Below are 23,440 nucleotides of genomic sequence, written 5' to 3'. Positions count from 1 at the left end.
CAAAATTCAGTTGATGAACAGTTTAATATTTTTTGTGATATAAATGTGTTCTATATATCAACAGTTTCTAAAAAAAATGGTTTCTAAAAACCAATCTGCACCCTTTCATGTAAGTGTCAAGTGTTATAAAATTCAGTGCCCCTCCATCCAGTCAAGTAGCTGACTTTTTTAGGCAAACCAAAATAAGAAATTCTTTGACAGTATATGAGTAAAATCTAGATAATACATTCAGTTTGATGCTAGGGACGACGGAAAAAAAACTCAAAAAACAATCCAGCATTCCACAGAAGTATTTTCTTACAAATTATGGACAGCAATGCTCGATAAAAGCTGCAAGTCCTTTAACATGACTCTTACTATTATTTATAAAAACACGACATATCAAGCATGAAGAGCACAAAAACACAATCAACACACTCGGTTTGCCTGCTTAGATATGATCACTTAACTGGCATTACTGGGTACAGATTGTTAATAACAACCCAAAATGATCACTAGGCAACACAGGGAGCTTCAATTGCTGCACCCTGTTTTTCACTTTCTTCTCCTTCCAATATGATACACCTGGTATTGCCTCCATGCCAATCATGTCTATTCTTCTTATCTTGAAATCACGCAATTTGCACACAAATCGATCCAGTCGCTTTTGCAAAGGCCGATTACCAGAAATCATCTGGTTCGATTTGGTATCATATGTCCATCCATTTTCTCCGGGCCTTAACTGCACCCAGGCATCAACCCATCCATTGAGCAAAGGAAATTGACCATCCAACTCGTCATCCCAATTCATGTCACCACAGAAAATCACGTTTGCATTTTTCTTAAGAAAGTTCAGGGCTTCCTGTGCCTGAGCTACACGTTCCTTGCTGAACATCTGATCCCATTTGGGAGGGGCTGGACGAGGACTTTCAAGATGGCTAGTTGCAACAACCAATGGCACATCTGCCTCAACTTCAACCTCAGCAACACAAAGTTCTCTTCCCATTATGGAATTACTGAATGGTTTACAGCTGTAGGATTTTACTGGCAGTTTACTTAACTGCAAGTTGTTTGGTAAGGACATCAGGTCTTAAACATCATTTACTGCAAAAACTCATCAGGCAAATTTAAGAAGAGAAAAAAAGGCAACCAATGTATGGAAGAAGCTATATCAAGATTAAAAATATACCATATATAAGTAACTTTGCTTAACACACACACACACAAAGATGACCCACCTTGCAATTTTGTTGAACCACAAGTTACTGGTCAGAATATGAAGTAAATAATATTCAAATAAGAGCAAGATTCAGAAAATTTCAGATGCAGGCTAATCTATGCCAACATTTTATAATTGATTAGCTAGATGCATACAAGTACATGAATGGGTCAATAAATAAACCTAAACCAGTGATTGTGTCCAACACAACCCAAGCATTCAGAAACAGCAAGTTCAATATGTAAGATGCGTTTGATATCGTAAGAACACATCATACTGTCAAATCATAACTCATCATGCGTGCCTAGTTTGTATGAAATGGTTTGCGTTGGACAAAAGCCTACAAGGCTACAACATCAATGCAGCTGACCCTAGACATCCCTCTTTCGCAAAAACCATAAATAAAAAATGAACCCTACTATGGGAAAATCATAAGAATCTCACCTGCATGCAGAAGTATTGTCTTCCATATGCCATCCCAGTTGAAACTGAGCAACGGTACAATTTCCACCAGCTGGATTGTTGAAAAATGTCATAGATATTGAAAGTCACCTCCTGCAGAGAAAAATGACCTTAAAAACAATGAAAAGTCATAAAAACCTTAGAATTTATATGTTGCAAGGTATGTGAAAAAACTAGATATCCCCTAGATATTGATTTGTGATTATGTATCAATTTTAAGCAGTATATAACAATCCCAATCAAACAATCAAGACAAATCAACACAACGATTTTAACGTGGAAAAACCACAATTGGAGCACCTCCAGTTGTGATAAAAAACCACGGGCAACAGCCACAAAACAATCCACTAAGAAGATATAAAGGAATTACACAGGTATACTCTCAATTACCTAGCGAATCCACGCCCGAATTGAACCAACCCCTATGTGCCTCTTCCAACCCCATCTTCACCTCGGAATTGTCTTGACGGTGAGCCACTCTAGAATCCACCAAAGCTTTAGGCTCGACTTCCCCAGAATCTACTGAAGAACAACTTTTTCTTTTGTATAGAATAAACAAACAAACCTTTGATGTATGCTTCTTAAACTATAAGTTGAATACTCAATGAAACATCAAAGAAAACTAGTAAAATAGCCCCAGATATAAACCCTAGAACCCAAGAAGAAGATTTGGAGGCGTTACCCTAGATTTTGACTAAAACACGTATTTATAGAAATCTGTCCCGCGATCTCCGCTCGAGCGTCAGATTGGCCGCTCGAGTAGACCTGCGCTCGAGCGCGGAAAGTTCCGCTCGAGCGAGAAAAAACAATATCCAGTATTTTTGCAGGCAAATAAACTTCTGGAACCAAGGATTCTCTGCTCGAGCGGGGGAATGTCCGCTCGAGCGGACAAGCAACTTCGAAGGCAATTTTCCATTTTGCTTCGGGGGCGCTGCCCCTCGACCCCACCATGGCATTACCCCGGACCCGCCAAGGGGCGCTGCCCCCTCGACCCCAGCGAGCTGACCGGAAAGCTCGATCCCCGTCAAAATCAGCGAAGTGGTAATCTTGAAAGAATTAACAACACAAAACTTCTCTGCAAGGCACAATTATGGTTGGATTCGCATCTAAAAACTCATAACCTCATTGAAATAAAAAGTGCAAAAACAAATACAACTTAAAGGAATTTTGTCAAACGGGGTTACCAAGAATAAAAACCTAACAGTATGAAAAATGGAAATGAGAAAAACCTGGAAGCATATCACATCAGGGGAATGCAACTGAATAAGGTCACCCAGAGCTTCCATCCTCTCATCCATCTCCACGTCTTCTCGGAACCAAACATTATAACTCAATATCTTCAATGTTCTCGAAACAGTTCCCGTTCCTGAGAAAGATTCAACTACACCTGTCAAAAAAAAAAAAAAAAAACCAATTGTTTCCTTTGCCTCGTATTAATTAATCTTCAATTAAATGCAACTTGTAAATCCTAGGATTCGATAATCACAGATGCACAAAAGAGGAAAAAGAAATAACTGTGAATACAAATTCCTGCCGTAAGACTTCAAACGTCCTAATATTAAACATAATGATTATCTAATATACTAAGAACTCACGAATTGCATTCTGAACCAACTTTTATCTAATAATCTGGTCTATTAAAAAGTACATTTTGTTCTACTCTTTAAAAATAAAAGCTCCAACTATACCTTAAGAATCAGTCCAAAATTTGCGTCAGCCTTCTCCACAAACAAAAGCCTTAAATTAAAAATGTATCGATCCTTGCCCTTTCGTTGACCCTAGAAAATCTCAAACAAACTTCACAATCCTAAGAAGTTTAATCAAGGACGACTTTTCCATCAACATATGCTCTTGCATCCAAAAGCAAGCTTGAAAGCACACATTTTATCAACCCCAGATTACTTCCATTTTAGTTTTGCATATTAAAGTTCTCCAGCCTCAAATCAAATCCTATTAGCATTCTTAAAGCACTAAAATACATATGCATTCACTCTTAAATAGTTCAATTGATGTTCATAAAATTTCTTGCTACAAACTAAATCTATATCATTAAAAATCTTTGGTTTCAACTTTAGTCTCTCACAATGTTGAACATAAGTTTATTATCCAAAACTAAACATCTTCTTGCAAAGAATTGCACAACTGGATCATAAACAAACAGCAAAAGGCCATGCAGATTTGAGGTGACTTGGTACCATTCAAGAATATAAGTAAACATTCCCATCAAATGCCATTATGCAAAGAATACAAACTGAAATCAAATAGAACACTAAACTTGGGCATAAAACAACCAAGAAGAATACGATCTCTAGAGAAAAATGTGAACTCATTCCAATAAAATAGCTAAGGAAAGAAACCCATCAAGCCCACAAGCCAAAACAGCAAATTCAAGGATCAAGATGAGCTAAAATGAAGCCTATTCAACTTGTCAACAAGAATTACAAAGGCCTTATCATGATTCATGAAGTAATTAATTGTACATCATCCAAGATTGTGTACAGTCAGACACTGTCTACCTTGCACACTTATGTAATAGGAAGAACTAATGTGAACAACATTGATCAATAACTTCACGATTGGTATCATACAATTCCAATAATTAGAAAGAATGTGCACTGAGCACAAGAAACAATGAAGTTACAAGCTGATAAAAATAAGACTTGAAAGAGAGTTTCACAATCACAACGGCGATTTGGTCTATCTCCGATTTTAGCCTTTTTTTTTTTTTTTTTTTTTTTTTTGATCAGCAAAATAAAAACCTTTATTGAAAATAAACCAAACAAGAATTAAAGTTTACATCAAAAAAGGGCGGAAAAGCAGACACGCATCATAGCATACTACCCAATCCTAACTAGGTTGGCACTGAGAAGATAGTCCAATCATCTGCAAGCTCAACCACAAAAGGTTGGAGAGAGACCAACCCAAGCAAGAAAAAACAACAAAAAACTAAACCCACAACAGCCAGGACACAGCAGAATCAGCACCAGCAGACTTAGCTACATCAGAAGCACAGCAGCAACCCCAACAGAGGCAAGACATAGCAGCAGTGCTCACAGATGCAAAAACTCAGATGCACAGCCCAGAATACACTTGATAACATAATCTGATCTAAGCATCAGACCAGCATCAACCAACTATATTTGCAGACCTTAGCAAACCAATGCATCTGCTAGCTTAGTAACCAAAACAAACACATCAACAGCAGAGCACTAGCAGGGCATAGCAAACACCATATCAATCATAACAAAATAGACCAACATATCAGACTACTAGACCATCACAGAGCACACCCTCATAACAACAACCATGCTCAGTCCACCCTCAACCATTTACACAGCTTCCAGTGATCACTGCACCCATCTGTATAGCTTAGCTCCCATTCCATCAAAGAGCAGCACCAGCATCCAAATCACACAACAAACAACCGCAGTCGCAGCAAAATACTCCAGCACCAACAGACAGCAAACCAGTAAAAAAAACAACCACTACAACCAGCCAATATGTAGCAGCACCAGCAGCTCTACACCCACCTCACAACAGCACCAGTATATCAAACAAAACCAGAGACAGCAAACAAAACCAACAATATATCAGCACAAAACAGTATGTCAACTAAAACCAGAGCTCCTTATCTGCTGCAAATTGTGTTAGGTTTTATTTATTGGCAATCCCGTTTGACAAAACTCCTTTGAGTTGTAATTTTATTCGCTTTTTTATTTCAGTGAGACTTTGAGTGTTTAGATGCGAATCCAACCCGAATTGTGCTTTTCAGAGAAGTTTTTGATGCTAATGCTTTCAAGATTGCCACTTCGCTGATTATGACGGGGATCGAGCTGTCCGCTCGAGCGGACATACCCGCGCTCGAGCGGAGAATCCTTGGTTCCAGCAGTTTTGGTCGCCTGCAAAAATACTGAGATGTGTGATTTTGCGCTCGAGCGGGCTTTCTGGCGCTCGAGCGGACCTCTGTGATATTTCGCGCATATTTTGCTGAAGCCCGCTCGAGCGGGCTGTTGGGCGCTCGAGCGGAGATCGCGGGACAGATTCTATAAATTCGCGTGTTGGGTCAGATTTTTATATAACTACTCCAGATCTTCTTTTTGGTTTCTAGGGTTTATATCTGGGGATACTTTGTGAGTTTTCTTTGATGTTTTATTGAGTATTCAACTCATGTTCTAAAGAGAGTACATCAAAGGTTGTGTTTTGTTCTACAAAAGAGAGTGTTGTTCTTCAGTTGTGTATTCTGAAGAATTCGAGCCTGAAGCTGTGGTGGAATCCAGAGTGGCTCATCAGAAAGACAATTCCGTGGTGAAGATGGGGTTGGAAGAGGCACATAGAGGTTGGTTCAATTAGGCGTTGTGGATTCGCTAGGTAATTGAGAGTATACCTGTATAATTCCTTTAAATCTTCTTAGTGGATTGTCTTGTGGCTGTTGCCCGTGGTTTTTTGATCACAGTTGGAGGTGTCCAATTGTGGTTTTTTCCACGTTAAAATTGTTGTGTCTCTTTGTCTTGATTGTTTGATTGTTTGATTGGGATTGTTATATTCTGCTTAAAATTGATACATAATCACAAATCAACATCTAGGGGATTTCTAGATTTTTCAATTGGTATCAGAGCAGGTCGTTCTATTTTTTTTTAAAAAAAAATATTTTCTTTTAGAACGAGATCTTGTTTGATTTGTGATAATGGATACAATTCGTGAAGGAAATTCTATGGTTCGACCACCCCTACTTGACGGATCCAATTATCCTTTTTGGAAAGCTCGGATGAGATCTTTTTTAAAATCTGTTGATGAAAAAGTTTGGCAATCCGTCATGAATGGGTGGACTGAACCAACAATTACTGTTGATGGAGTTACAATCCCCAAACCAATTGATCAGTGGGACACAACTGATTACCAAAATAGTAGCTGGAATAGTAAAGCTATCAATTCTCTCTTTTGCGCTGTCACACCTGAAGAATTTAGTCGTATTTGTAATTGTGAAGTCGCAAAAGAGGCTTGGGATATCTTACAAACTATTCATGAGGGCACTCCTTCTGTTAAACGCTCAAAACTTCAAAGGCTCACATCTAGTTTCGAAAACCTTTCAATGAAAGATAGTGAGACCTTTGATGAATTTTATGCGAAGTTGAGTGACATTGTAAATTCCAGCTTCAATATAGGTGAAAAATTTCCAGAATCCAAAGTTGTGGGAAAAATTTTGAGATCCTTGCCCGATCGGTTCCAACCAAAAGTTACGGCTATTGAGGAGGCTCAAGATGTTGACAACCTCAAGCTGGATCAGTTGGTTGGAAATCTCCAAACTTATGAGGCACACAGGAATTTCAAACAGAAACAAAAAGATATTGCTTTTAGTAGTGCTCATAAAGTTAGAGAGGATTCTGATGAGGATTGTGATATAGATTCCAAGATTATGGCTGCTTTTGTTAAACAATTTAAAAAATCTTTTTTGAAAAAGAATCCTAATCTTTTGGAATCTACTCATTCTCATAAATCTAAAGGCAAAGATAAACTCAAAATTAATTCAATAGCCAAGAAGGAGAAAGGAAAGATACAAGGGAACTCTGAAAGTTTCCAATGCTATGAATGCCAAGGATTTGGCCACTTTGCTTCAGAATGCCCCACTCGTATGAGGAAGAAAAAAGCCCTTGCCATCACTTGGGATGATGAATCTGAATCTGATGAAGATGAAAGTGACAATGAAGGTCAAAGCGAAGAGGGTCATAAACAATTTCTTACTTTCATGGCGGCTTCTGAAGCTGAAGGACAAACAGATTCTCCAAAGAGATCAGTTGAGAATATCACTGATGATGAATCCTCGGAGAGCGATCATGAAGAGCTTGAGCAAGCTTATGAAAAGTTGTATAAGGAGTCTCTTAAGTTATTCAAATTGAATGACAAACTCACAAAGAAACTCAAAGCATGTGAATATGAGAATGTCAAACTTAAGGAGGAGATTTCCGAGGCCAGGATCAATGCCATCAAGATAGCTGATGATCAACAAGTTCTTTGTGCAAAACTGTTGACTTGTGAGACGGAGAGGAATGAGCTACTGCAAACCCATGCCATGTATGAAGAAAAGATTGAATCTCTTGAGATGTCACAAGTTGCTTTGGAAGAACTAATGGTCAAGAAAGAGGAAGAGCTCAAGTATGCTATGGCTACCATTGGTCTTTGGAACAAAGGATCAAAGACTTTCGAGGATATCATTGGGTCTCAACACATGAGTTGTGACAAGAGTGGTATTGGCTTTGGTGGTAAGAAAGATCAAAAACAGAGTGCTTCAACATCTCATGATACAAGAACTCAAGGAAAGGGGGGACAAAAGATTCAACAAAAGGAAAGACTTCTCAAACTCCCTAGAGTTGGTAAGGTAAAAGAAAAGAAGGTACACCCTGTATTTGTTTGTCATCATTGTGGTATGCATGGTCATATTCGCCCTTATTGTTATAAGTTGCATGGGAGAGTGTCTCAAAAGGGTAGGAATTCGAATACTTTTTGGATTAGGAGACAACCTTACATGTCCAGGGAGAATACCAAGATTCATGAGGGTGTACACAATGCCATGACATTTACCAAGACCGCTAGACCTAATTTTGTTAAGATCAAAAAGATTTGGGTGAGAAAAGTTGACTTGTGTTAATTTGTTTGGTCGTTTTAGTTTATAGGTTTTTGTGTGTTTTTTTTGGGTCTTTTAATGTGTGCCTGTTTGTTTTTTTGTCTTGCTTTGGTTAAGAAAAAAAAAATTTTGAAAAAAAAAAAAAAATCCCAAAAAGATTTTCTTAGTATGGTTTTGCAAGCTTGAAATTTTTGAGTGGTCCTTGGTGCATATTGAAATTGATGAGAAAACCTATTACCTGTTAATATGTGTGTGCTTTCTGTGGTCATTACTCATTTTAGAGTGTGTATTTTTTGATTAGTATGTCTCATTCTGTACACACTCTTGGAATAGCAAATTTTGGAGTCTTCCGCCTTAGTGATTTTTTTTTGGACTTCTGGCATTGTATCTTTTGCTTTTCTAGAGGAATTGACCTATACTAGCATATCTTGGGTGATGTTGAGTCTCTTAACCACCTACCATCCTTTTGCATCTCCATGGCTTTCCCCTTAATTCTTTGCAGTCTAGCCATGAGGAAAAGGCTACCTCAGAGTCACCAACCAGGCCATCATTATTATATCCATGCTTCTCTGGTTCGGTTTCCATACTCTTGAGCGTGTCAGCCACCAATGATTGTGCAAAAGAAAAAGAAAAAGAAAGAGAAGAAGACAAAATATACAAAAGAAAGAAAAAAATGTGCAAAAGAAAAAAAAAAAAAAAGAAAGAAAAAAGATTCATTGATTGAGGGGGAGCCTCCGCCTTTACTCACCAAACACCCCTTGATTCCTAGTGGTTTGACTTTCCTTTGTCATGCTTAAGATTCTCTTGACGGAGGTCCAGCTTTCATATCACTACTAGGATTGAATCTAGTGTTTGTCGAACTCCAAGAGTCACACACACACTTTTTATCATGGGAGCTATGCTTTTCACATAATGCATCACTTTCTTGCATGAGGAATCTTCTACAGACTGTGCACATTGTGTTTTCTTGTAATGGTGCTTCTTGGATAATCTTATGTGTTTTAAGGTACAAATCTGAAATGCCTTGCTTGCTCCACCATATTATTTTTTGCTGTTTTCTTTTTGTTCACTGTTTTTAGTGTTTGTGGTTGCTTTTAGTGAGGGGGAGTTTGGTTCATCTTGATTTGGGTTGGTAAGGGAGTTTGGTTTCTCATTGCAAGAGTTGTTTAGCATGAACACTTTGATATGTTGGCTTCTGAGATTGGCTATATGTTTTGCATGTTGCTTTGCACTATTTGCCTTTCTTGTATGTTCATGGTATTTACATCGTCATATCATTGCTTATGTGGTTTATGATCTTGCTTGTGTTGTTTGAGAGTTGATTTTCATGAGTCTTAGTTCTTCATCTATTCATGTTTTCCATCTCATGTTTCAAGATAATCGTGTCATATGTCTCTTGCTCTTTCATATACTCTTGTGGGACTAATAGTTGTTTTGGAGATTATGGCACTAATAACTGTTTTGCAGATCATGATCTTAAGAAATAAGTTGACTTTTGTTGGCTGTAATGGGTTGGGGTGTTTAGGATTTTATTTGTTAGGTGTGTTTTGTCACGGCATTGCCAAAGGGGGAGATTGTTAGGTTTTATTTATTGGCAATCCCGTTTGACAAAACTCCTTTGAGTTGTAATTTTATTCGCTTTTTTATTTCAGTGAGACTTTGAGTGTTTAGATGCGAATCCAACCCGAATTGTGCTTTTCAGAGAAGTTTTTGATGCTAATGCTTTCAAGATTGCCACTTCGCTGATTATGACGGGGATCGAGCTGTCCGCTCGAGCGGACATACCCGCGCTCGAGCGGAGAATCCTTGGTTCCAGCAGTTTTGGTCGCCTGCAAAAATACTGAGATGTGTGATTTTGCGCTCGAGCGGGCTTTCTGGCGCTCGAGCGGACCTCTGTGATATTTCGCGCATATTTTGCTGAAGCCCGCTCGAGCGGGCTGTTGGGCGCTCGAGCGGAGATCGCGGGACAGATTCTATAAATTCGCGTGTTGGGTCAGATTTTTATATAACTACTCCAGATCTTCTTTTTGGTTTCTAGGGTTTATATCTGGGGATACTTTGTGAGTTTTCTTTGATGTTTTATTGAGTATTCAACTCATGTTCTAAAGAGAGTACATCAAAGGTTGTGTTTTGTTCTACAAAAGAGAGTGTTGTTCTTCAGTTGTGTATTCTGAAGAATTCGAGCCTGAAGCTGTGGTGGAATCCAGAGTGGCTCATCAGAAAGACAATTCCGTGGTGAAGATGGGGTTGGAAGAGGCACATAGAGGTTGGTTCAATTAGGCGTTGTGGATTCGCTAGGTAATTGAGAGTATACCTGTGTAATTCCTTTAAATATTCTTAGTGGATTGTCTTGTGGCTGTTGCCCGTGGTTTTTTGATCACAGTTGGAGGTGTCCAATTGTGGTTTTTTCCACGTTAAAATTGTTGTGTCTCTTTGTCTTGATTGTTTGATTGTTTGATTGTTTGATTGGGATTGTTATATTCTGCTTAAAATTGATACATAATCACAAATCAACATCTAGGGGATTTCTAGATTTTTCAAATTGTTTAGAAGATCATGAATTGTGTACTCACACTTGGGAAAGTAAGATTTCGCCCACAAGATAATCCGAACTTCAACTAAATCACACAACTCATCCAGATGGGGCTGAACCCCATTAAATACACTCATTTCTTACCTTCCATAAGGACCACATGAGAGCACAAGGGATAGATTTCCACAACATCCCAATAAATTTCTTGAACTTAAAGCCAGCCCACCAACACAGCAACCCCTTAACTGAACCAGGCACTACCCACTGAAGACCCCACCACTCTACAATATGTGACCATAACCGCCCCACCACTGGGCACCACAACATCACATGATTCAACGACTCCCCTTCAGAATTACAAAGCACACATAAAGTACTAGCATATGCACTAATCACCCCAATCCTTTGTAAAAAATCAGTTGATTTAATTCTCCCCTTCCAGGCTAGCCATCCAAGAAATTGAGCTTTTGGAGGAGAGACAGTTTTCCAAATAATAGACAGAGCAACTGAGACAACTCCAGCCTTCTGTCTTTTATATACCGAAGCCACACTAAACTGTCCAGAAGGAGAAGCTTTCCATTTCAGGCAATCATCAACTTTGGTGAGAACAACCGGAGTAGAATTAAGTTTTGAGATGAGTGCTCCCACCTCAGCCATTTCCCACTCCCTCAGAGGTCTTCTAAACTGGAAACACCACTCTACAGAAGCACACCTTTGTACCAACATTTCTCGCAATGAAATATTGCAATTTGAAACCAAACCAAACAATCTAGTAAAAGACTCTTTTAAGCATTGATTATCCAGCCACTTGTCCTCCCAAAACCCAATCCTATTCCCATTTCCAATAACAAATTCCACATTTGAAAAATAGAAGTTCCTGAGATTGGGGTTGCAATCAGCTACTCCAAGAATATCACACCAAACCCTTGACAATCTGCCCGAATTCTCCACAAATGGGAACCATCTGCCACCAGACATTGGATACTTGGAACATATTACTCTTTTCCACAAGGCCTTATCTTCATTTGCAAACCTCCACCACCACTTGGAAAGCAAACAATCATTAACATCTCTAAGCCTCTTTACTCCCAACCCTCCATGATCCTTACTTTTAGTAACCTCCTCCCACTTCACCAAATGGATCTTCCGACCTAAATTTGCACCTCCCCAAAAAAAAGTAGCCTGAACCTTATCAATCACCTTTGCCACTCCCTCTGGCATTTTAAACAAAGATAGATAAAACAATGGCAAACTTGATAACACAAATTTTATTAAAGTTAATCTTCCACCGAACAATAGCAACCTCCTTTTCCACCTTGCTAACTTAGACTTAAACTTATCAACTACAGGTTTCCAACTTTGCAATCTCCTTGGACTAGCCCCTAATGGCAAGCCTAAGTAAGTAAAAGGTAACTTGCTAGACTTGCAGTGCAGTCTAGCAGCAAAATCCTCAAGAAGCCCCTCTTCCACACCTACCCCGTAAACACAGCTTTTATGGGAATTTATCTTTAGACCAGACATTAATTCAAAGCATCTGAGAACTCTCTTAATAGTGAGCACTACCACCCAATCTGCCTCACAAAAGATGATGGTATTGTCAGCAAATTGCAAATGAGATATAACCTCTTCACTAGCCCCTACCTTTACCCCTCGAATCAGTCCCAAGTTCTTAGCTCTAGTGAGCATAACATTAAGCCCTTCTACAACAATATTAAAAAGAAAAGGTGAAAGGGGATCACCTTGTCTAAGTCCCTTTTCCGGACAAAATTTTGTAGTTGGAGACCCATTAACTAGGACTGAAACATGGGCTGTAGTAACACACTCCTGCATTGAACCAACCCATTTCCTTCCAAAGCCAAAGTTTCCAAGCATTGAGAGTAAGAAATTCCAATTGACCGAATCATACGCTTTTTCAATATCCAACTTAAGCATCACCCCTTTCTTATGAGATCTCTTCCACCAGTCCACAACTTCATTTGCAATCAACACCCCATCAAAAATATTCCTCCCCTTCAAAAAAGCTGATTGTGCCTCACTAACCACCCTCGATGTAACCTACTTGAATCTGTGAACAAGAACTTTAGATAAGATCTTGTAAACTGCCCCAATAAGACTTATTGGACGAAAATCAGCAAGGCCCGATGGACAATCTTTTTTTGGAACCAAAGTAACAAAAGAACTAGCAAGACACTTAGCCAATCTGCCATTACAATGGAAGTCATTGAAAAATTGAACCATCTCCACCTTAAACACCTTCCAACATGCCCAGGGGCCTTATTCCCATCAATCTCCTTAACAGCTGCCCAAATTTCAGATTCTGAGAAGGCAGCTTCCAACTCAACCTTTTCATTACTTCCAATTGATTTGAAGACTCCTCCAAGCTTAGGCCTGACCTTCCAAGATTCCAAGAATAATCCTCGGAAATGTCTATAAACTTCTTCCTAAATAATCATCGGATCTTCGATCAAAATTCCATTAACCAGCAATGAATTTAACGAATTCTTACTTTGCCGACAAGATGCGATGGAATGAAAGAACTTAGTGTCCTTATCCCCGTTCAATATCCATGACAATCGCGACTTTTGAAGCCACATCCATTCTTTTTTCTTACTCCACTTTAGCACTTCCCCTCTAAGTTCCTGTCTTCTTTCTACCTCACCATCATCAAGATCTCTAATTTCAGCAACCAGGTCCAGCTCATGTAATTCATCCTCAGAGGCTTTAAGCTTATAATTAACATCACCAAACACTTCCATATTCCATTGTTTCAAGGATGCCTTGACTGCTTTTAACTTGGCAAAAACTTTATACCCAGCCCAACCTGATACTACTGTGCCCTCCCAGGCTATCTTTACAACAGAAATAAACTGAGGATGTAAAACCCAAGCGTTAATGAACCTAAACGGTCGTGGCCCCCAATCTCTTGTATCCTCCATTAGAACCACTGGGCAATGATTAGAGACTCTTCTAGGCAACCCCCAAACTTTGAATTTGAATGTTAGCCACCTCTTCCGAATCTGCTGACTCAACAACACACCTGGTCTGCCTTGCTTCCAGATCATCACCATCTATCATTCTGCTGATGTTCTGTGCTGGTTTACTTTCCACCATGCCCCGGCCTCCATCCTTAACCACCACTTTGCTCCACACCTTCGTTGGTTCACCCTTCTCATGGCCTATGCAATCGGCAATGGACTCCAGGCTACCACCCACATTTGAACAACAACCATCCAAACACCTTGAAGAACTGACGTTGCTGATAGTGGCTTTATCAACTGTTTGTTCTTCACACACCAAAACTGGATAACTACTACCTTTACATTCAAGAATAATGGGGGTGTTAATATACTCCATACTCTTTGTAGCCACACAGACCCTCCCATAACAAAATGAAGAGGGTTGACAAAGATCCTCCTCCAACCCGACAACATTCCCCCATATGGTCCCGATTTGATTAAAGGTGTATCTGTTCCACACATTCAAAGGAACACCAAAGCACCTAAGCCAGACACACCTCTCTTGCTGAATATGCAGACCTGGTTCCCAGACCACAATCCACTCACACCATTCATCAAAACATTCCTTAATAAGTCCAAAACTTACCTTCACGATATCTTGAGACTTGAAGGTTAACACAACATCCCTTCCTCCACCATGCCTTGCCATTATCTGGCCTAGACCTTTTTCATTCAACACCTTCTGAATGCTATGGATTGAAACCTCAATCTTCAATCTCATAATCACACTTTCAAGCAACCACCCATGTCCATCTTCATTCACAGGGATGGTCATACTGGTCTTCTCCGCAGCCATGCCTTGCAATGCCTCCACAAACGATCGTTTCCCGAGTTCTGAACCTCTGCCATTAATCCTCTGATCACCAGACTGTGGTCTCCTCAACAACTCCACCTTTTTGCTTCTATCATAATCAGCAAACTTCACTTGTAAACTCCTATCATCAACCCACAAACCATTGGCTTATTGCAATATTCGCTGCAACTTGACAATCGAATCTAACAAATCCAAACCGTGACTTTGTTACCTTCCTCCTTTTGAAGGGAATGAACACATCCTTGACAACTCCAAACTTCATAAACAGTTTAAACGAAGCTTTTGCATCCATTGAAGACAGTAGATTATCCACGAATACATTGAATAACCCATTACTAATCCTCCCATTGTTATGTGCTCCACCACTCTTCCTCTGATGGATCACTGGAATCCAGTGGCCATCCTGACACTCTCCCATCTCTTTCCTTCACGAGATCTGGTGGTCTAAAAATCTCCGATTTTAGCCTTAATGCCTAACTTCATTGACCATGAGAAGCTCTCCTAAATTATCTCCGTGGTTTTATGGGAGTCATCAAATTTTAGAGTACATGGAATTAGTTGCTTATAAATTTATTATGCCTCCAGATTAAAAACATCCACCCTATTTTTCATGTCTCGTGGCTGATGAAAGAGTTTGGTTCCAGGGTGACTATAGCACACCCTTTACCTGAAATGACTAATGAATGGATCACTCAAGTTTAATACTGGAATATCATATAATCGTCTACCAAAGCATGGAATGCAGGCTGTGTGAAGTTTTAGTACGAAGGGCTCATAGTCAACCTGAAGATGCTACTTGGGATATGATTATCTGCTGAAGTGCTTTCTAGACTTCAACCCCTAGTCACAAGGGTTATTCAAATGCAGTGAAATGTTGTGGCCCTTCTATTAGTGCACTAAATTAGCATATATAACCAAACCAAACCAAACCAAACCAAGCCAAGCCAAGCCTTAAGTCCCATCAAATGGAGTCGGCTACATGAATCTTCTTCTCCACGCGACCCTATCAAAGGTCATTTCATTAGTCAAATTAAGTAGATTCATATCTCTATTTATAACGCTAGTCAACGTTAATCTAGGCTTACCCCGTCCCCTAACACTTCCATCTATCGTTACAGCTTCGCATCTCTTCACTACTGCCTCTGTTGGTCTCCGTTGAATATGACCAAACCATCTCAAACGATTCTCTCTCAACTTATCTTCTATCGGTACTACTTCTACCCTTTCCCAAATACACTCATTCCTAATCTTGTTCTGTCTAGTCTTACCACACATCCACCTTAGCATCCTCATCTCAGCCACACTCATCTTATCCACATGTTATTTCTTGGTTGCCCAACACTCCGTCCCATACAACATAGCTGGTCTAATAGCCGTTCTATAAAACTTACCTTTTAGTTTAGTGGGTATTCGTTTATCACACAATACCCCAGACGCACTTCTCCACTTAGACCATCCCACCTTAATTCTATGGGCCACGTTTGCATCAATCTTTCCCGCTGTTGTGATAATCGACCCTACATAACGAAAATGTTCACTCTCTGGCAGTTTTTGGTTCTCAATCTTCACTTCTCCTCTGCTTTCATTGTTACTGTTACTAAATTTACACTCCATGTATTCTATCTTAGTTCTGCTTATCCGAAATCCTTTAGATTCAAGAGTTTTTCTCCAAATCTCCAACTTTGGCCTCGTTTGGGAAGTGGCTATTTTAGTAGGTTATTTGGCTTTTTGACTATTTTAGTAGGCTATTTTAGTTTTGTGTTTAGGAAGATGAGATGAATTTTTAGTTGGGTTCTTGTATTGGAAAGTATGTTGAAATGATGTTTAAATTTAAAATGACAAATTTGTCCCTAACTTTTTATTTTTTAAATTGATATAAAGGGGCAAAATGGTAATTTTCCCATTGATGTATCAATTTCCGGCTGTGACAGTGCCTACACTGTCCAGCGCAGTGCCTATTTTTTTTTTTTTTTTTTTTTAAAAAAAAACTGTGAACAGTGCTACTTTTTGGCTTATTTATCAAATGAGGCTATAATAGCCTCGTTGGCAGCTTCCCAAACAGCGCCTTTGTGTTAACTCCTTCTCTAGTCTCATCCACTAACACAATATCGTCTGCAAAAAGCATACACCATGGCACGTCATCCTGAATATTTATCGTCAACTTGTCCATAACTAAAGCAAAAAGATAAGGACTTAAGATAGATTCTTGGTGTAACCCTACAGTGATAGGAAATTCATTTGTCTCTCCAGCTGGCGATCTAATAGTGGTCACCATCCCTTCATACATGTCCCTAATCACGTCAATGTAGCCTTTTGTCATCCCTTTCTTCTCTAACATAATTTTAGCACATGGGATATTCTTCCATTGAGCAAATTTGGGGGATTGAGATTCATTATGAGCTGATTGGCTCTGTTTGGGGAGAGTCTTACCCAAGTTTGAACACATTTTGTTAAGTTTTCCATTCAAATTTGAACAACCTGATATTTGATTCAACTCAGCTCGTGTACAACCCAATATAAACCCAAACAGCAATTCTTGGCAACTGAAAGTCTATTTGGAATCTATATGTATCTTCTCCATTTCAGATACATGCACATCTTATTATGTGTTTGAACCATTACATAAAAGTTGTACAACAAACCAAGGCTGGTTTGAGATCAACTGCTATGTTATAGAAACCCTCAAAAGGTAGAAAAATCCACAAAATTAGTGTTTGGTTTTAGTTTTATCAAAATTGAGTTTTTTATTTTTCGTATTTTTTTGTTTTTAGTGAATATTTTTTTAAATTTGAAGTAATTTTTTTACTTTTTAAGATGTACCTTACTTAGATGTATCTAAATAGTAAAATATTTGTGAAAATATATTTTAAAAAATTATTAAATACACAAAAATACACAAAATATACTGAATTTTCATATATATATATATATATTGTATTTTTTAATATTTAGTGTATTTTTTAAAGAGTTTTTTCACAAATATTATACTTTTTAAGTTTATTTATGTTAAGTATGTCTAAAAAAAAAATTCATTAAAAACATTAAAATGCAAAAAATAAAAAATAAAAAGTAGAATTTCCTAAAAACTAGAACCAAACAAGCTCGTTTCTTGTAACCGCAATTGGTGAACAATCCTACATGTAAAGACACAGATCACATATAGCGAGGGTATATCCAGACATACTAGAGTAATAATACAAAAGCAATCACTTCAAATCATGATTAAAAAAAAAAAAAAATTAATTCAAATCAGATCATGTGATAAAATATACTAAATCAGAAGGAACCCAGATGAAATGAGAAAACTTATGATGAAAAGGAGCGAACCAGGTTCAGCAGCTTCATCAGTATAGTAATTATACAGTGCCCGAGAAACCTGTACTGCAGCAAATGAAGCCATGGCAACTTTGGCCAAACCTCCCATGAAAGAAGGCTCATCGTCAGTTTCTGTCACTGAAGAAGAAGACATAGCATACATATCCCGAGACGAAGATGGCTTGTTGAATTTGTGTGACTGATCAAATCCACCACTATAATCATACTTGACTTTTCCTCTCTGAAAACTGTCTTCTGATTTGATTGAGAGATTGGAAAATTTGGACACAATTGAAGACTTGAGCCTCTTCTCCTCTTCTGCTAACTCCCTAACAGCTGTTTCAACACTCGGAAGAAAGGATCTACACAGTATAGACTTTCTAATCGGCTCAAATTCGTCTCGGAGAGCAATAAGAAACTGCACAAGGCGTTGTTCATCACGATGTTCCTTGTAACTGCTTCGCATACTCAAGTCTCTATTCTCCAGCTTGGCCAGTTGATCCCACAAACCAACCATAACATCATGAAACTCTTTTATTGTTCTATCTCCCTGATTTGTTGCCCTGATCTCAGTCTCCAACTGATACTTCTTAGCAAAAGTGGACTGACCACATAAATCAGCCAAGTAGTCCCATGCCTCCTTGCCTGATTTGAAGCTCCGTAATTGAATCAGAACTGAAGGATTGATTATAGCTTCACTGAGCATTTCCAAGATTTCTGCATTCGAAGTTTTCCAATCTTTAGAGAGCTTTGTGTAGTTTTCATGTCCTGGGTTGGGTTCTGTTACAATCCCACAAACATAGTCCCAAAGATCTCTCCTAGAAATGAACATATAATTGCTCATCATATGTGACCAGTGGGAATAATTAGAACCATATCTCTTGAGCATGACAATTGGGTCTTCATCCATGATCAAGAACAAATTCTCAAGACAAAAAATGCAATACAAGAAAGATGGGATAAAATATAAGCACAGATGAGCAAATACCGATGAGATGCAAGTAGCTAGTGTTGAATCAGAATATGAAATACCAAAGGATTGAAAGTCAAGTATAACTTTAGTTAAAGGTGGATGTGCACTAATCCACTACGATGCTTTTGCTTAAAAGTCAAGTATATGCCGATCGTAATTCAGTCAAAATAATACCGTACTTTTATTAAAATAATATTTTATTAGATTTTTTTTTTTAAAGTTTTATACTTAATATAATTTTAAAATTAAGTTAAGATTTGTAACTTATTTAATATAAGGACATTTAATTTTAATTTATACCTTATTAAAATTAATGCCGTATTTATATTGCATATATTAGATATATTAGATACATTAGATTCATGCATTCTTTGTATTCATATATTTTTTATATTTATGTGTTTTATACTTATTAGGTTCATTGTCTCTGTTATATTCATATACCTAATTAGTTGTAAGGTTGTTCATTGAACTTATGTATAACATTCTCTATATAAAAAATATGTAAGCCTATGGACAAAGAGATCCATAAGAGGAAAATTCAATATTAATACAAGTTAAATTCAATACAAAATAATAGTTCATTTTAGAGAGAGTTTTGTCAAAAGCTAACAGAAGTGGTATCAGGGCATTGGTTGGGTCAAGAACAAGCTGGGCGTAGAGATCGGATACGGGAAAACAAGCCCCAAAGAATAACAAGCCAATGGCAAATTCCAACAACCAAAATGTATCTACTCCTATCTTTAATGGTTAAAATTTTGATTTTTTGTATGTGAAAATGAGAACTATTTTAGTGTATATGGGTCTTTAGGATCTTGTTGAGAATGGATTCGAGGAACCTAAAGATGAAGGAGCTTTGACAAATCTTCAAAAGAAACAATTGAAAGAGCAAAGGAAGAATGATTCAAAGGCTCTCTCTTTGATTCAACAAGAAGTTACAGAAGCAATCTTTCCAAGAATTATCAATGCTACAAAAGCAAAAGAGGCATAAGATATTCTTCAAAAAAAGTATAAAGGCAACTTGAAGGTAAGAACCATCAAACTTCAATCATTGAAAAGAGATTTTGAAAATATAAAATGAAGGATATGGAATTGTTGAAGAATTATTTTTCTAAAATTATGGAACTTGTGAACCAAGTGAAAATTTTTGGGGATAATATTTCTAATCAAAGAGTTATTGAGAAAATTTGATAAGTTTGCCGGAGAAATACAATAATATTGTTGCTGTCATTGAAGAAACTAAAGATCTTACTGATTTGAGTATTGAAGAATTGACGAGTTCAATTAAAACATTTGAGCAAAGGTTGAGTAGGCAATTTGAAAAGTCAATTGAAAGTGTCTTTCAATCCAAGCTCAATGTTGGTACTTCTAATTCCCAAAGAAGAAGAAGAAGAAGAAGAAGAAGAAGAAGAAATGCAAACAGAAGAGCAAGAAATGCGAGAGGAAGAGGAAGGTCTAATTTTCAAAGAAATGAAAATGAAGAGTCCACTCAACAAAAGAGTGGAATTAGCAACCGAAGCAGTCATGTTTATAAAGATTGTTGGGTTTGTGAAAAGCCAAAATGTTACAATTGCAACAAATGTGGGCATGTCAATAAGGATTGCCAAGTCAAGAGCACTCAACAAGCTAATTTTTCTAAGGAGCAAAAAAGTGAAGGGCACATGTTCTATGCTTGTCGCAAGGCATCGGATCACAACAAGGATGTCTGGTTTCTTGATAGCGGATGTAGCAATCACATAACAAGAGATGAGAGCATTTTCGTAAAAATGGATGCTTCCTCCAGTTCTCAAGTAAAAATGGAGAATGGTGCCTTAGTCCAAACAAAAGGAAAATGTACTATTGCTATAGAGACCAAGATGGGTACAAGATTCATTTCTGATGTTATCATAGTTCCAAACTTGGAGCAAAAATTGCTAAGTGTTGGACAACTTATAGAGCATAGATACCTTGTTCACTTTGAAGAAGATTTTTGCAAAATTTTTGACAAAGGAGGGAGAAGCCAAGTTGTAGCAAAAACCAAGATAGAGAAGAATAGAAGTTTCCTCACATTTTCCAGTATAGCAAAATGCGGCTTTGAAGATGGATGTGATTGACAATTCGTGGCTTTGGCATAGAAGATTTCGGCACTTGAATTTTCAAAGCTTGAAGCATCTACAACAAAAGAATATGGTTTTTGGCTTGCCGACCATTCATAAAGTGCAACATATTTGTGAAGGTTGTGCACTTGGAAAGCATCACCGGGAGTCATTTCCAAAGGAGAAAGCATGGAGAGCTAAAGCACCATTGGAGCTTGTCCATACCGATGTGTGCGGACCTATGGATACACCAACTCAGGGAGGTAACAAGTACATTATTTTTGTTGATGATTTTACTAGAATGACTTTGGTGTGTTTCATGAGACAAAAGAGTGACGTTTTCTCTATCTTCAAGAAATTTCAAAATTTTGTTGAAAGACAAAGTGGTTGTTTGATGAAAGTATTGAAAAGTGATAGAGGCAGAGAATACAAATCAAATGAGTTTATGAAATTTTGTGAAGATATTGGTATGGAAAGGAAATTGACCGTTGGGTACACTCCACAACAAAATGGTGTGGCGGAAAGGAAGAGTAAAACCATGAGGAGATGTCCAAGTCTATGCTACATGAGAAGGGGCTATCCAAAACCTTTTGGGGTGAGGCCGTGTATATAGAAATTTACTTGATGAATAGATGTCCTAAAATTGCTTTTAAGGACAAAACTCCATTTGAAGTTTGGAATGGAAGGAAACTAAACCATATCCATATCCATACGTATCGTACCAGTACCAGTACTCATACCCATACCCATACCCATGCTTCATAGCTTAGAACTTATGTTACATGATACAAAAAATGAAAATGAGAAAAACCTGGAAGCATATCAGATCAGGGGAATGCAACTGAATAAGGTCACCTAGAGCTTTCATCCTCTTATATGCATTTCCAAGTCTTCTCAAAACCAAACATTATAACTCAAAATCTTCAATGTTCTCGAAGTAATTCCCATTCTTTTGAAAGATTCAACTGCACCTGCCAAAAAAAGAAAAACTATTGTTTCCTTTGCCTCACATTAATTAATCTTCAATTACATGCAACTTGTAAATCCTAGGATTTGATAACCACAGATGCACAAAAAAGGAAAAAGAAATAACTGTGAATACAAAATCCTGCCATAAAACTTCTGATGTCCTAATATTAAACATAATGAGTATTTAATATAATAAGAACTCATGAATTGCATTTTGAACAAACTTTTATCTAATTGCTTGATCTGTTGAAAAGTATATTTTGTTTTGCCTTTCAAAATAGTAGTTCCAAGTATACCTTAAGAATCAGTCCAAATTTGCATCAGCCCACCCACAAACAAAAGCCTTACATTGAAAATGAATTGATTCTTGCCCTTTCGTTGACCCTAGAAATTCTTAAAATAGCCTTAACAATCTTAAAAAGCTTGATCAAGGAGGACTTTTCCATCAACACATGCTCTTGCATCCCTTAGAAAGAGCAAGCTTGAAGGCACACATTTTGTTAGTCGCAGATTACTTGTGTTTGAATTTTGCATATTAAAGTTCTCCAACCTTGACTCAAATTCGATTAACACTCATTAAGATGCTAAAAAACATATGTCCTCACTCTTACATAGTTGAATTCTTGTTTGTAAACAACTTGCCATGAACTAAATCTATATTATTAAATATCTTTGGTTTCAACTTTAGTCACTACATAAGTCTATCATCCAAAACTAAACCTTTTCTGGCCAAGAATTGCACGAATGGATCATAAAAAAATAGCAAGGTAGTGCAGATTTGAAGTGGTTTGTACCATTCAAAAATACAAGTAAACAAGCCTATCAAACGCCACTAAACAAAGAACACATGCTGAAATCAAATACAAATCACTAAAGTTGGACTTAAACCAACAAAGATTAGAATATGATCTCTAGAGAAAAATGTGAACTCAGGCCAATATAATAGCTAAGGAAACAAACCAATCAACCCCACAAGCCAAAACAGCAAATTCAAGGACCAAGATGAGCTAAAACAAGCCTATTCAACTTGTCAACAAGGACTACGAAGCCCTTCTCATGACAATTAAGTGTATACCATACGAGGTTACATACAGTCAAAGCCCTTCCTAGGTAACTTTATCACTCCCATTACTTGACTGATGATCCCTCAAGTATGTCAAAAAAAAAAAAAAAAAAAACAATACCGAAATGGCATCTAGCTGTCTACTGGAGCATCGAACACGAGCTGTGACTGAAGTTTTAGTACACACTACAACAAATAAGAGTTTTAGGGATTAAACTTTTGTCCCCAAAAGTGAAAATTTTGTTGCAAAAAATATTTTGGGACTAATTCCTATTGTCATAAGGATAGTCATCCTGAAAAGTCAAAAAAAGACATTTAGCGAGAAAATTTTGAAAATATTGCTAATAAATACATAGGGACAAAATAATTTGATCCTAAAAATGTTTATTTTTTGAGACAAAT

At 37.6% G+C, this 23,440-nt stretch overlaps 1 protein-coding gene across 3 annotated transcripts; it reads right to left on the bottom strand.

Moving 5' to 3' along the window:
* Window positions 1-421: 421 nt before the first annotated feature.
* LOC145798650 (uncharacterized) lies at window positions 422-19,077 on the bottom strand. Of its 3 annotated transcripts, none has more exons than XM_082887053.1 (4): window positions 17,971-19,077; window positions 2,890-3,047; window positions 1,643-1,753; window positions 422-1,039 (listed from the first exon to the last, which is right to left on the bottom strand). In XM_082887053.1, the coding sequence occupies exons 1-4, from the start codon at window positions 18,866-18,868 to the stop codon at window positions 455-457; spliced, it is 1,752 nt and encodes a 583-aa protein (XP_082743179.1). In that variant the 5' UTR covers window positions 18,869-19,077; the 3' UTR covers window positions 422-454. The 3 variants fall into 3 exon arrangements, with proteins under 3 accessions (XP_082743179.1, XP_082743180.1, XP_082743181.1); XM_082887054.1 differs by having other exon boundaries at window positions 2,890-3,026; window positions 17,971-19,075; XM_082887055.1 differs by having other exon boundaries at window positions 549-1,083; window positions 17,971-19,041.
* Window positions 19,078-23,440: the final 4,363 nt, after the last annotated feature.

The sequence above is a fragment of the Camellia sinensis genome, chromosome 9 (assembly GCF_055761805.1).
Source record: "Camellia sinensis isolate YWXY chromosome 9, ASM5576180v1, whole genome shotgun sequence".
Classification (NCBI taxonomy): domain Eukaryota; kingdom Viridiplantae; phylum Streptophyta; class Magnoliopsida; order Ericales; family Theaceae; genus Camellia; species Camellia sinensis.
Note: the sequence above shows the minus strand (reverse complement) of the source record. Positions and strands in the feature narration are given on the sequence as shown.